At 43.7% G+C, this 13231-nt stretch overlaps 1 protein-coding gene across 3 annotated transcripts in view; it reads right to left on the reverse strand.

Annotated features, from left to right (window-relative positions):
- pald1a (phosphatase domain containing paladin 1a) overlaps positions 1-13231 on the reverse strand; it is a 400383-nt gene that overhangs the window by 343366 nt on the left and 43786 nt on the right. Inside the window, exon 1 of one of the 3 annotated variants that reach the window (XM_061909780.1) lies at positions 3414-3538. The exons of the other annotated variants lie outside the window; for them this stretch is intronic. Within the exon in view, the coding sequence (XP_061765764.1) occupies positions 3414-3493 (80 nt within the window). The 5' untranslated portion in view covers positions 3494-3538. Of the gene's footprint in view, positions 1-3413; positions 3539-13231 lie in introns of those variants that run through there. 3 annotated transcript variants of the gene reach the window in all.

A 13231-nucleotide genomic window follows, 5' to 3' on the forward strand; every position in this document is an offset into this window, starting at 1 on the left:
CTTCTCTCTTATCTCGTCGTCATTTGGGATGTGCGCGTCTGTTGTGACTTCCCTAACGGTCCCTTAACGTGGACCCCGACTTAAACAAGTTGAAAAACTTATCCGGGTGTTACCATTTAGTGGTCAATTGTCTGGAATATGTACTGTACTGTGCAATCTACTAATAAGAGGCATTCAATCAATCAATCAATCCTTTCCTGGTTCCATGACCCGCCCTATCTTGCCTCTGATTGGCCTGTCCGTAATGTTTTGCCCTAATCTTAACCAATCCTGATTTATCAGAGTAAACCAACAAACCAATCATGGATTTTCTAATACGTGAACCAACTAATCATCATTGATGTTTCCCTTATATCTTGTCCCCTGCCCGTGGAGTTCCTTCGCTACGTAGCTTCGATTTTTAAAGTAATAATTTTTAATGGAAAACCGTAGTTTTTACCACTGGATCATCAAAAACCCTACTTATTATGGGAAAATTGTAGTTGTTGGCAAGGATGGCAAAGAGACCAAGATCAAGGTTTCAACAAACACTGTAGGTCGGAAAAAAACGAAGACAAACAAAAAATACTTTTATAATATTTTTACAGAGATAAAAAAAGACGGATTTCAGACTGAAGAGGGAAAAATCACATGCCTGTAAAAGTGAATCAATGCACTGCTGTCATGATCCATGGTCCGGATCATGTTTTTGTATTTTCTGTTAGTTTTGGACTCCTTTAGTTCCTGTTAGTGACACCTGAGTTTGGATTGGTTGCCATGGCTGCTTATTGTTTTCACCTGCCTCTGGTGTTCCAAGTCATTATTTAAGCCTGTCTTTGTCAGTCAGTCGGCCTGGCGTCATTGTTTGCCTCATGCCTTGCCACGTACTGTAAGTCTTGTTAGTTTCATGCCACAGTTCTCTGAGTATTGCTTGTCCATAGTCCATGCTAAGTGTTAGTTTCTGTTTCCTGTGCTTAGTTTTTGTATTTTAGCTCCAAGTGCGATCAGCGCGTTGTGCTTTCGGCTTGTGTTCCTTTTTGTTTGTACCTCTTTGAGTTTTGGATTAAATAATGTTTTTACCTGCATGCCTTGTCCGGAGTAGTCCGTCTGCCTTCCTGGGAGAAAGACCTCGGAGTAAGCTGCGAAAACCACATCGTAACAACTGCGAAGTCCTCAATGCAGTGTTTTAGCTACTTCTAAATCACTAGCGGTGTAGCGATTGATCGATAGATGGATTATGTTCCTAAATTTCAAGTAAATCAAGTGTCCAAAAGATAGGAATCAATCCAAAATACTTTTAAAAGGGAATCCATCGATTTTATCAATATTATCCATACATTCATTTTATATTGCCTTTGTTCATAGTAGAAAAATGTAACAGTGGATTTAAGAACAGCAGACTTAACATAAAGGTTAACATTTAGGGCTGCGAATCATTGGGTGTCCCACGATTCGATTCAATATCGATTATTGGGGTCACGATTCGATTCAAAATCGTTTTTTTTTTTTTTCAATTCAACACGATTCTCGATTCAAAAAAGATTTTTTCCCGATTTAAAAGGATTCTCTATTCAGTCATTACATAGGATTTCAGCAGGATCCACCCCAGTCTGCTGACATTAAAAGGCAGAGTAGTAGATTTTTGTAAAAAGCTTTTATAATTGTAAAGGACAATGTTTTATCAACTGATTGCAATAATGTAAATCTGTTTTAACTATTAAACGAACCAAAAATATGACTTATTGTATCTTTGTGAAAACATTGGACACAGTGTGTTGTCCAGCTTATGAGATGCCATGCAAGTGTAAGCCACTGTGACACTTTTTATTTTTATTTTTATAAATGTCTAATGATAATGTCAATGAGGGATTTTTAATCACTGCTATGCTGAAATGATAACAAATATTGATAGTGTTGTTGATAATAGTCATTTTTGTTTCATTACTTTTGGTTTGTTCTGTGTGGTGTTTGTGTCTCCTCTCAATTGCTCTGTTTATTGCAGTTCTGAGTGTTGCTGGGTCAGGTTCGGTTTTGGAATTGGATTGCATTGTTATGGTATTGTTGTGTATTGTTTTGTTGGATTGCTAAAAAAATAAAAATAAAAAAAATAAAAAATTCAAAATAAAAATAATCGATTGTTTAAAAATGTTGCCAATCAACCTATCCCCAGGTGCATGTCTTTGGAGGTGGGAGGAAGCCGGAGTAGCCGGAGGGAACCCACGCATTCACTAAATTGGCCTTAGTGTGTGAATGTGAGTGTGAATGTTGTCTGTCTATCTGTGTTGGCCCTGCGATGAGGTGGCGACTTGTCCAGGGTGTACCCTGCCTTCCGCCCGATTGGAGCTGAGATAGGCACCAGCGCCCCCGCGACCCCGAAAGGGAATAAGCGGTAGAAAATGGATGTATGTTTAAAAATGAGAATTGATTCTGAATCGCACAACGTGAGAAATTCGAATCGATTTTTTCCCACACCCCTATTAACAATGTTTATAATAAAGACGTTAAACCAGTGGTTCTTAACCTTAATGGGGATACCGAACCCCACATGTGTCATATGTGCATTTACCGAACCCTTCTTTAGTAAAAAACTGGTGCACAAAATGAACCGTGCATGAACATCACCTTGGTCAAAGAACAAAAGCAACACAGTGCATGAACTCACAACAAATTACACACATGCAAATCAGTCTGACTTCTGCTGTTGCCGTATCCATAAAGCGGATAGGGAGAAACTTTTATTTACCCCTGAGTCGGGTGTGTCTTGACCGCCCCTGAGGCTGACTCACCGAACCCCTAGGGTTCGATGGAACCCAGGTTAAGAACTACTGCGTTAAACGTTAATTCTAAATGACGGAAAACTACATGCTTTGAAGAGGTAGTTCTGTTTAGTGTGACCTGTGCAAAGTGGCAAAGTGAACAGAGTCACGCAGGAGTTTGGGTGTCTGCATGTTGAGTGTCCAAACGTGAGTTGTGTGTTTGACTCCCTGAGTTTGATACCTCTTGTTAAGAAAGTGTCTGAGAGTGTATTGCCGACTGTGTCTCTCCTTCTCCACTGTGTGGCATTACTTTCAGCTACAGCACGTTTGCAAAGCCACAACTCATACAAACAAAACTTTGGACAAGTACATAAACCAAGACCTCATTAGCGGTGCACCGCTGAACTCGAGCACCTTGAATAGACTGAGCACCAAGTGGTGCAATCAATTCTTCTCTCCCCTTTGTTGAGTCTCGGGCCATCATGGACTGTCCACAAAACACCACTTTTACTTAAGGTGTGGCTCAAAAAAAGAAGACAAAATAGTATCAATTTAGGTAAAGCCAAAGGCTTATATGTAAGCAGGCCAAATCTATTTGAATCCTCACCACACACCAAACGCATCTTCTATCCCAAAGATACCAGAAAACATACAGCAACAATCCCTTTAAATTCTTACGTGAGACTCGCACTTCCCGACCCTTTCCTGCGCTGCTTGTTGTCCGCCATGGTCCCAGAAGGAGTGTGAGAACTAGGCATCGCATCCGTACAGAAACCTTCTCTCTGTTTTCGCCCGCCCACATCCCGAGCGCCTCGGTAGACGGCCCCTTTTTTTGTTTTTTTTTTGTTTTTGCGGGAGATCTGAAATGCCCTTCGCTTGGCACTGAGCTTTTCAGACGCCTCCTTTTGACAAACGGGGGGGGGGGGGGGGGGGGAGGGTCGAGTCATGCGAGACGTTCAGAATCCGTGCGGAGGAGGTGGCGGCCGCGGGAATGAGTGGCACATCTGGTGGCCACATGGCAAAATGTTGAGCTCCCTTTTCGCGGTGATATGAGACTATAAGCATTTAAGTCTCACCTTAAAACTCATTTGTATACTCTAGCCTTTAAATAGACCTCCTTTTTGGACCAGTTGATCTGCCGCTTCTTTTCTTTCTCCTATGTCCCCCCTCCTCAAGACGTGTTACCTGACAGCTCATCAGCCTTTCAGCTGCTAATTAGGCAGCCCTACTGGATGCTGCTTCTTTTTCTTTTTTTTTTTTAACTAATTATTAGGGTTTCTCATAGCGCAGGGGTGTCCAAACTTTTTCCACTGAGGGCCGCGGACTGAAAAAAAATCAAAGTATGCGGCGGCCATTTTGATATTTTTTTCTTTTTTAAAAGCAATACAAGTGGTTCTTAAATGGGGGTACTTGAGATTTTTCAAAAATATTCCAAAAATCGCAAAAATGCCAAAATCCTTTATAACAGTGGTCCCCAACCTTTTTGTATCCGCAGACCGGTCAACGCTTAATATATATTTATATATATATATTAAGAGACGAAGTAGTCTTGTGATTTTTCCCACACCTATATATATATATATATATATATATTTTTTTTTTTTTTTTTTTTAAGTCTCACCTTAAAACTCATCTGTATACTCTAGCCTTTAAATAGACCTTTTTAGACCAGTTGATCTGCCGCTTCTTTTCTTTCTCCTATGTCCCCCCCTTATTCAGGTGTTACCATTTAGTGGTCAATTGTACGGAATATGTACTGTACTGTACAATCTACTAATAAAAGTCTCAATCGATCAATCAATCAATCAGCAGACAAATTAGTAGCCTTTGTTTGCTTACTTACTACTAAAAGACAAGTTGTCTAGTATGTTCACTATTTATTCACTAGAGCGTTTTCCGTTCGGGCTCCAGTACTCTGGAATGCCCTCCCGGTAACAGTCCGAGATGCTACCTCAGTAGAAGCATTTAAGTCTCACCTTAAAACTCATCTGTATACTCTAGCCTTTAAATAGACCTCCTTTTTAGACCAGTTGATCTGCCGCTTCTTTTCTTTCTCCTATGTCCCCCCCTCCCTTGTGGAGGGGGTCCGGTCCGATGACCATGGATGAAGTACTGGCTGTCCAGAGTCGAGACCCAGGATGGACCGCTCGTCGGGACCCAGGATGGACCGCTCGCCTGTATCGGTTGGGGACATCTCTACGCTGCTGATCCGCTTGAGATGGTTTCCTGTGGACGGGACTCTCGCTGCTGTCTTGGAGCCACTATGGATTGAACTTTCACAGTATCATGTTAGACCCGCTCGACATCCATTGCTTTCGGTCCCCTAGAGGGGGGGGGGTTGCCCACATCTGAGGTCCTCTCCAAGGTTTCTCATAGTCAGCATTGTCACTGGCGTCCCACTGGATGTGAGTTCTCCCTGCCCACTGGGTGTGAGTTTTCCTTGCCCTTTTGTGGGTTCTTCCGAGGATGTTGTAGTCGTAATGATTTGTGCAGTCCTTTGAGACATTTGTGATTTGGGGCTATATAAATAAACATTGATTGATTGATTGACTATGCTGTACATGCACGTTCATGCAGTGGAATTCTATCAAGCAGGATTTTGAAGTGCTAAGAACGTTTGGATGTTACTCTGTATATCAGCTGCTAAGGCCAAAGGTGACTTTATCTTTCACTATGACTGCTGACAATCACATTTTTTTAATATATGTTCAGTTTTTTTAAATAGTTGAATCGCTAAAATGTGCCTATTGTCGATATTAGTATAAATCAGGCCTTGGCAATTATTTTGACTTGGGGGGCCAGATTTAGAGAAAAAAATGCGTCTGGGGGCCGGGATATCTACCGTATTTTTCCGAGTATAAGTCGCACCTGCCGAAAATGCATAATAAAGAAGGAAAAAATATATATAAGTCGCACTGGAGTATAATTCGCATTTTTGGTGGGAATTTATTTGATAAAACCTAACACCAAGAATAGAAATTTGAAAGGCATTTTAAAATAAAGAATGGTACGTTATATCAGTAGTTTCAAAGTCTTTTGATTTTCATTTAAAATTTTTGTTCTGGAAAATCCAGAAGAAATAATGATTTGTCTTTGTTAGAAATATACCTTGGTCCAATTTGTTATATATTCTAACAAAGTGCAGATTGGATTTTAACCTATTTAAAACATGTCATCAAAATTCTAAACTTAATCTTAATCAGGAAAAATTGCTAATGCCATCCATCCATTATCTTCCGCTTATCCGAGGTCGGGTCGCGGGGGCAACAGCCTAAGCAGGGAAACCCAGACTTCCCTCTCCCCAGCCACTTCGTCTAGCTCTTCCCGGGGGATCCCGAGGCGTTCCCAGGCCAGCCGGGAGACATAGTCTTCCCAACGTGTCCTGGGTCTTCCCCGTGGCCTCCTACCGGTTGGACGTGCCCTAAACACCTCCCTAGGGAGGCGTTCGGGTGGCATCCTGACCAGATGCCCGAACCACCTCATCTGGCTCCTCTCCATGTGGAGGAGCAGCGGCTTTACTTTGAGTTCCTCCCGGATGGCAGAGCTTCTCACCCTATCTCTAAGGGAGAGACCCCGCCTCATTTGGGCCGCTTGTACCCGTGATCTTATCCTTTCGGTCATGACCCAAAGCTCATGACCATAGGTGAGGATGGGAACGTAGATCGACCGGTAAATTGAGAGCTTTGCCTTCCGGCTCAGCTCTTTCTTCACCACAACAGATCGATACAGCGTCCACATTACTGAAGACGCCGCACCGATCCGCCTGTCGATCTCACCATCCACTCTTCCCTCACTCGTGAACAAGACTCCGAGGTACTTGAACTCCTCCACTTGGGGCAGGGTCTCCTCCCCAACCCGGAGATGGCACTCCACCCTTTTCCGGGCGAGAACCATGGACTCGGACTTGGAGGTGCTGATTCTCATTCCGGTCGCTTCACACTCGGCTGCGAACCGATCCAGTGAGAGCTGAAGATCCCGGTCAGATGAAGCCATCAGGACCACATCATCTGCAAAAAGCAGAGACCTAATCCTGCGGTCACCAAACCAGAACCCCTCAACGCCTTGACTGCGCCTAGAAATTCTGTCCATAAAAGTTATGAACAGAATCGGTGACAAAGGACAGCCTTGGCGGAGTCCAACCCTCACTGGCTAAATCGCTAAATCTCATGAAATCTTATACGTCTAGTCTCTTACGTGAATGAGCTAAATAATATTATTTGATATTTTACGGTAATTTTACCAAAATAATTAGCGCATGCTTAGTATTATCAATCAATCAATGTTTACTTATACAGCCCTAAATCACTAGTGTCTCAAAGGGCTGCACAAACCACTACGACATCCTCGGTAGGCCCACATAAGGGCAAGGAAAACTCACACCCAGTGAGACGTCGGTGACAATGATGACTATGAGAACCTTGGAGAGGAGGAAAGCAATGGATGTCGAGCGGGTCTAACATGATACTGTGAAAGTTCAATCTATAATGGATCCAACACAGTCGCGAGAGTCCAGTCCAAAGCGGATCCAACACAGCAGCGAGAGTCCCGTTCACAGCGGAGCCAGCAGGAAACCATCCCAAGCGGAGGCGGATCAGCAGCGCAGAGATGTCCCCAGCCGATACACAGGCGAGCAGTACATGGCCACCGGATCGGACCGAACCATTTCAGCTGACTACCTCTTTAAGCTCATCGAGAGAATGCCAAGAGTGTGCAAAGCAGTAATCAAAGCAAAAGGGTGGCTATTTTGAAGAAGCTGGATTATAAAAAATGTTTTCAGTTTTTTCACCTTTTTTTGCGAAGTACATAACTCCACATGTGTTCATTCATAGTTCTGATGCCTTCAGTGACAATCTACAATGTAAATAGTCATGAAAATAAAGAAAACGCAGAGGAGAAGGTGTGTCCAAACTTTTGGCCTGTACTGTATATCTGCAGTTTATAGTCCGGTGAGGCTAAAATATGTAAATCTATTTTTATTCTTCTAAAATTGTGTGAGTGCAGTCATTACGGTAATACGGTATTTGATAAGTCCATGCTAAAAACACACTCCTGTTTGTGTCTGTCTTGTTATTTGTGAGTCATTTTCAGCTTAGAAACCTTGTACAAAAATAAAATAAAGTTATCTGAGATTGGCAAAATACACATTTTGATTAGTTCAATCTCAGGCTGCAAGGATTAATCGATTAATTCCATTAGAAAATAGCTTTTATTTATATTATGTTGCTTGGGACAATTGTTTAATGAGTTAAATGAAAAGAAATGGACACAATCCAGATCGCAAGGTGTGCCTGGAACATTAGTTACGGTACACCTGCTGTAATAGAGTGTACAAACCCTGTTTCCATATGAGTTGGGAAATTGTGTTAGATGTGTAAAAAAAAAAAAAAAAAAAAAAAAAAGTGGAATACAATGATTTGCAAATGATTTTCAATCCATATTCAGTTGAATATGCTACAAATACAACGCATTTGATGTTTAAACTGATAAACATTTTTTTTGGTGCAAATAATCAATGACTTTAGAATTTGATGCCAGCAACACGTGACAAAGAAGTTGGGAAAGGTGGCAATAAATACTGATAAAGTTGAGGAATGCTCATCAAACACTTATTTGGAACATCCCACAGGTGTGCAGGTTAATTGGGAACAGGTGGGTGCCATGATTGGGTATAAAAACAGCTTCCCAAAAAATGCTCAGTCTTTCACAAGAAAGGATGGGGCGAGGTACACCCCTTTGTCCACAACTGCGTGAGCAAATAGTCAAACAGTTTAAGAACAACCTTTCTCAAAGTGCAATTGCAAGGAATTTTGGGATTTCAGCATCTACGCTCCATAATATCATCAAAAGGTTCAGAGAATCTGGAGAAATTACTCCACGTAAGCGGCATGGCCGGAAACCAACATTGAATGACCTTGACCTTCGATCCCTCAGACGGCACTGTATCAAAAACCGACATCAATCTCTAAAGAATATCACCACATGGGCTAAGGAACACTTCAGAAAACCACTGTCACTAAATACAGTTTGTCGCTACATCTGTAAGTGCAAGTTAAAGCTCTACAATGCAAAGCGAAAGCCATTTATCAACAACATCCAGAAACGCCGCCGGCTTCTCTGGGCCCGAGATCATCTAAGATGGACTGATGCACTGCCAAGCCACATTCAGCACTTGTTACAACAGCGTGGCTTCGTAAAAAAAGAGTGCGGGTACTTTCCTGGCCCGCCTGCAGTCCAGACCTGTCTCCCATCAAAAATGTGTGGCGCATTATGAAGCGTAAAATACGACAGCGGAGACCCCGGACTGTTGAACGACTTAAGCTCTATATCAAGCAAGAATGGTAAATCATTCCACTTTCAAAGCTTCAACAATTAGTTTCCTCAGTTCCCAAACATTTATTGAGTCTTGTTAAAAGAAAAGGTGATGTAACACAGTGGTGAACATGCCCTTTCCCAACTACTTTGGCACGTGTTGCAGCCATGAAATTCTAAGTGAATTATTATTTGCAAAAAAATAAAGTTTCTGAGTTTGAACATCAAATATGTTGTCTTTGTAGCATATTCAACTGAATATGGGTTGAAAAAGATTTGCAAATCATTGTATTCCGTTTATATTTACATCTAACACAATTTCCCAAATCATATGGAAACGGGGTTTGTACATGAAAGCTGTGGTGTGTGTGTTCCATAAACAGTGTGGCAGTGAACAGCAGAGAATAACATTTTTTTAAGGAATGCACACATGTAAAAAGTGCAATTTCAATGTTAACAATGTGTACTTATAAAAAAAATTATAATAATTAAGCTTGTAGCAAGTACAAAAAAAAGGCTGTGTTTGTCACCTTTATTGCTTAAAAAGGAGACCCCAAAGCATCCATCCATCCATTTTCTACCGCTTGGGGTCGCGGGGGTCTCATAGTCAGCATTGTCACTGGCGTCCCACTGGATGTGAATTCTCCCTGCCCACTGGGTGTGAGTTTTCCTTGCCCTTTTGTGGGTTCTTCCGAGGATGTTGTAGTCGTAATGATTTGTGCAGTCCTTTGAGACATTTGTGATTTGGGGCTATATAAATAAACATTGATTGATTGATTGACTGCAGGAACTTCGTATTGTGAGGCAGACGCACTAACCCCTCTGCCACCGTGAAGCCCCCATTCCCATTCAAGAGCAGACAAATATTACAGGGAGACAGAACAGGGATTAATTTGTTTGATTAATCATGCTTTGGGGTCTTGTGATGAGGTGGCAACTTGTCCAGGGTGTACCCCGCCTTCCGCCCGACTGTAGCTGAGATAGGCGCCAGCGCCCCCCGCGACCCCAAAAGGGAATAAGCGGTAGAAAATGGATGGATGGATGTATCTTATTCTATTCTATTCTAACACACTGTGTCCAATATTTTCCCAAAGATAAAAATAAGTCCTATTTTTGGTTTGTTTAATAGTTAAAACAAATTTACATTATTGCAATCAGTTGATAAAACCTTGTCCTTTACAATTATAAAAGCTTTTAACAAAAATCTACTACTCTGCTTGCATGTCAGCAGACTTGGGTAAATCCTGCTGAAATCCTATGTATTGAACGAATAGAGAATCCTTTTAAATCAATCAATCAATCAATGTTTACTTATATAGCCCTAAATCACTAGTGTCTCAAAGGGCTGCACAAACCACCACGACATCCTCGGTAGGCCCACATAAGGGCAAGGAAAACTCACACCCAGTGGGACGTCGGTGACAATGATGACTATGAGAACCTTGGAGAGGAGGAAAGCAATGGATGTCGAGCGGGTCTAACATGATACTGTGAAAGTTCAATCCATAATGGATCCAAAATCGGGGAAAAAAATCGTTTTGGAATCGAGAATCGTGTTGAATTGGAAAAAAAAAAATCGATTTTTAATCGAATCGTGACCCCAAGAATTGATATTAAATCGAATCGTGGGACACCCAAAGATTCGCAGCCCGCCTTGTTGTCGGCGAGCTTCTTCACAATATGAAGTCACCTATCCATCCATCATCTTCCGCTTATCCGAGGTCGGGTCGCGGGGGCAGCAGCCTAAGCAGGGAAGCCCAGACTTCCCTATCTCCAGCCACTTCGTCTAGCTCTTCCCGGGGGATCTCGAGGCGTTCCCAGGCCAGCCGGGAGACATAGTCTTCCTAACGTGTCCTGGGTCTTCCCTGTGGCCTCCTACCAGCTGGACGTGCCCTAAACACATCTCTAGGGAGGCGTTCGGGTGGCATCCTGACCAGATGCCCGAACCACCTCATCTGGCTCCTCTCGATGTGGAGGAGCAGCGGCTTTACTTTGAGTTCCTCCCGGATGGCAGAGCTTCTCACCTTATCTCTAAGGGAGAGACCCAAACTCATTTGGGCCGCTTGTACCCGTGATCTTATCCTTTCGGTCATGACCCAAAGCTCATGACCATAGGTGAGGATGGGAACGTAGATCGACCGGTATATTGAGAGCTTTGCCTTCCGGCTCAGCTCCTTCTTCACCACAACGGATCGGTACAACGTCCGCATTACTGAAGACGCCACACCGAAGTCACCTAGAAAAAGCCAAAAGCTGCAATTAAACCCCCTGCGAATGTACGTTGGAACAACCATCACTAATTTTAGCATGTCAAGGTCTGACGAGCGAACAGCACGGCAGCCGGGGCGGAGACTTGAGGAAAAAATAGCCCTGAGTCATAAACATCCTCCTGAAGAGTGACTGGAGGCAACGTATCAGAGAGGCAGTTTGTCCCTACATGTCAACCAGAGCAGCCCTGCACAGTTCACGGGGCCAACAAAAACTTCCTCTGGCAATATGGAGTTGGATTCACCCCAAACAATAACAACATTGGTGCGGCGTGAATGGAGTAAACAGCACAGAGCTGCTCTTGAGTGTCCCCTTTATTCCCGGTGGTATAAACACCATGGCGACTGGAACCTCCTGCCAGCACCGCTCCATTCAGAGAGGCCCCCCACCCCCCATTTAAAATTCACCCAGTGTCCCAACTTTGGTTGCGGTGTCGTCTTTGGACAAAAAGGGGCGCAGACAGGAAAGAGCGCGCAGCTGCAGGATGCATCTGTTGGTGGGCCGAGGAAGGATGCAGTGCACTCATTCACAGATGCAGAGCTTCAAGAGACATTTTCTTCAATCTTTCCACGCCACTTCCCATGCCAAGACTGTGGAAAAAGTCCTCATTTGTGGGCGTGTTCGGATTTGGGGACCATAGACTAACTAGACAATTGAATGGGTTGTACTTGTATAGCGCTTTTCTACCTTCAAGGTACTCAAAGCGCTTTGACACTACTTCCACGTTTACCCATTCACACACACATTCACACACTGATGGAGGGAGCTGCCATGCAAGGCGCCAACCAGCACCCATCAGGAGCAAGGGTGAAGTGTCTTGCTCAGGACACAACAGACGTGACGAGGTTGGTACTAGGTGGGAATTGAACCAGGGCCCCTGGGGTTGCAGACGGCCACTCTTCCACTGCGCCACGCCGTCCCTACGCAAGACACTTTCTTAAAGGGGAACATTATCACAATTTCAAAAGGGTTAAAAACAAAAAAAAATCAGTTCCCAGTGGCTTGTTGTATTTTTGGAAGTTTTTTTCAACATTTTGCCGGTCCCTGAATATCCCTAAATAAAGCTTTTAAGTGCCTTATTTTCGTTATCTTCGAACCCACTATGCATTTTCCTGTGACGTCATACAGTGCTGCCAATGTAAACAAACAACGGGAATACCACAGCAAGATATAGCGACATTAGCTCGGGGGAAGAGTGGATGGTGAGATCGACAGGCGGATCGGTGCGGCGTCTTCAGTAATGCGGACGTTGTACCGATCCGTTGTGGTGAAGAAGGAGCTGAGCCGGAAGGCAAAGCTCTCAATTTACCGGTCGATCTACGTTCCCATCCTCACCTATGGTCATGAGCTTTGGGTCATGACCGAAAGGATAAGATCACGGGTACAAGCGGCCAAAATGAGTTTGGGTCTCTCCCTTAGAGATAGGGTGAGAAGCTCTGCCATCCGGGAGGAACTCAAAGTAAAGCCGCTGCTCCTCCACATCGAGAGGAGCCAGATGAGGTGGTTCGGGCATCTGGTCAGGATGCCACCCGAACGCCTCCCTAGGGAGGTGTTTAGGGCACGTCCAGCTGGTAGGAGGCCACGGGGAAGACCCAGGACACGTTGGGAAGACTATGTCTCCCGGCTGGCCTGGGAACGCCTCGGGATCCCCCGGGAAGAGCTAGACGAAGTGGCTGGGGAGAGGGAAGTCTGGGCTTCCCTGCTTAGGCTGTTGCCCCCGCGACCCGACCTCGGATAAGCGGAAGAAGATGAATGGATGGATAGCTCGGATTCAGACTCGAATTTCAGCGGCTTAAGCGATTCAACAGATTACGCATGTATTGAAACAGATGATTGGAGTATGAAAGTATTGAAGAAGAAACTGAAGCTATTGAGCGAATAGCTATTGATGCTATTCATAGCCATAGCATGGCCGAATA

Source organism: Nerophis ophidion, linkage group LG08, assembly GCF_033978795.1.
Source record: "Nerophis ophidion isolate RoL-2023_Sa linkage group LG08, RoL_Noph_v1.0, whole genome shotgun sequence".
NCBI lineage: Eukaryota > Metazoa > Chordata > Actinopteri > Syngnathiformes > Syngnathidae > Nerophis > Nerophis ophidion.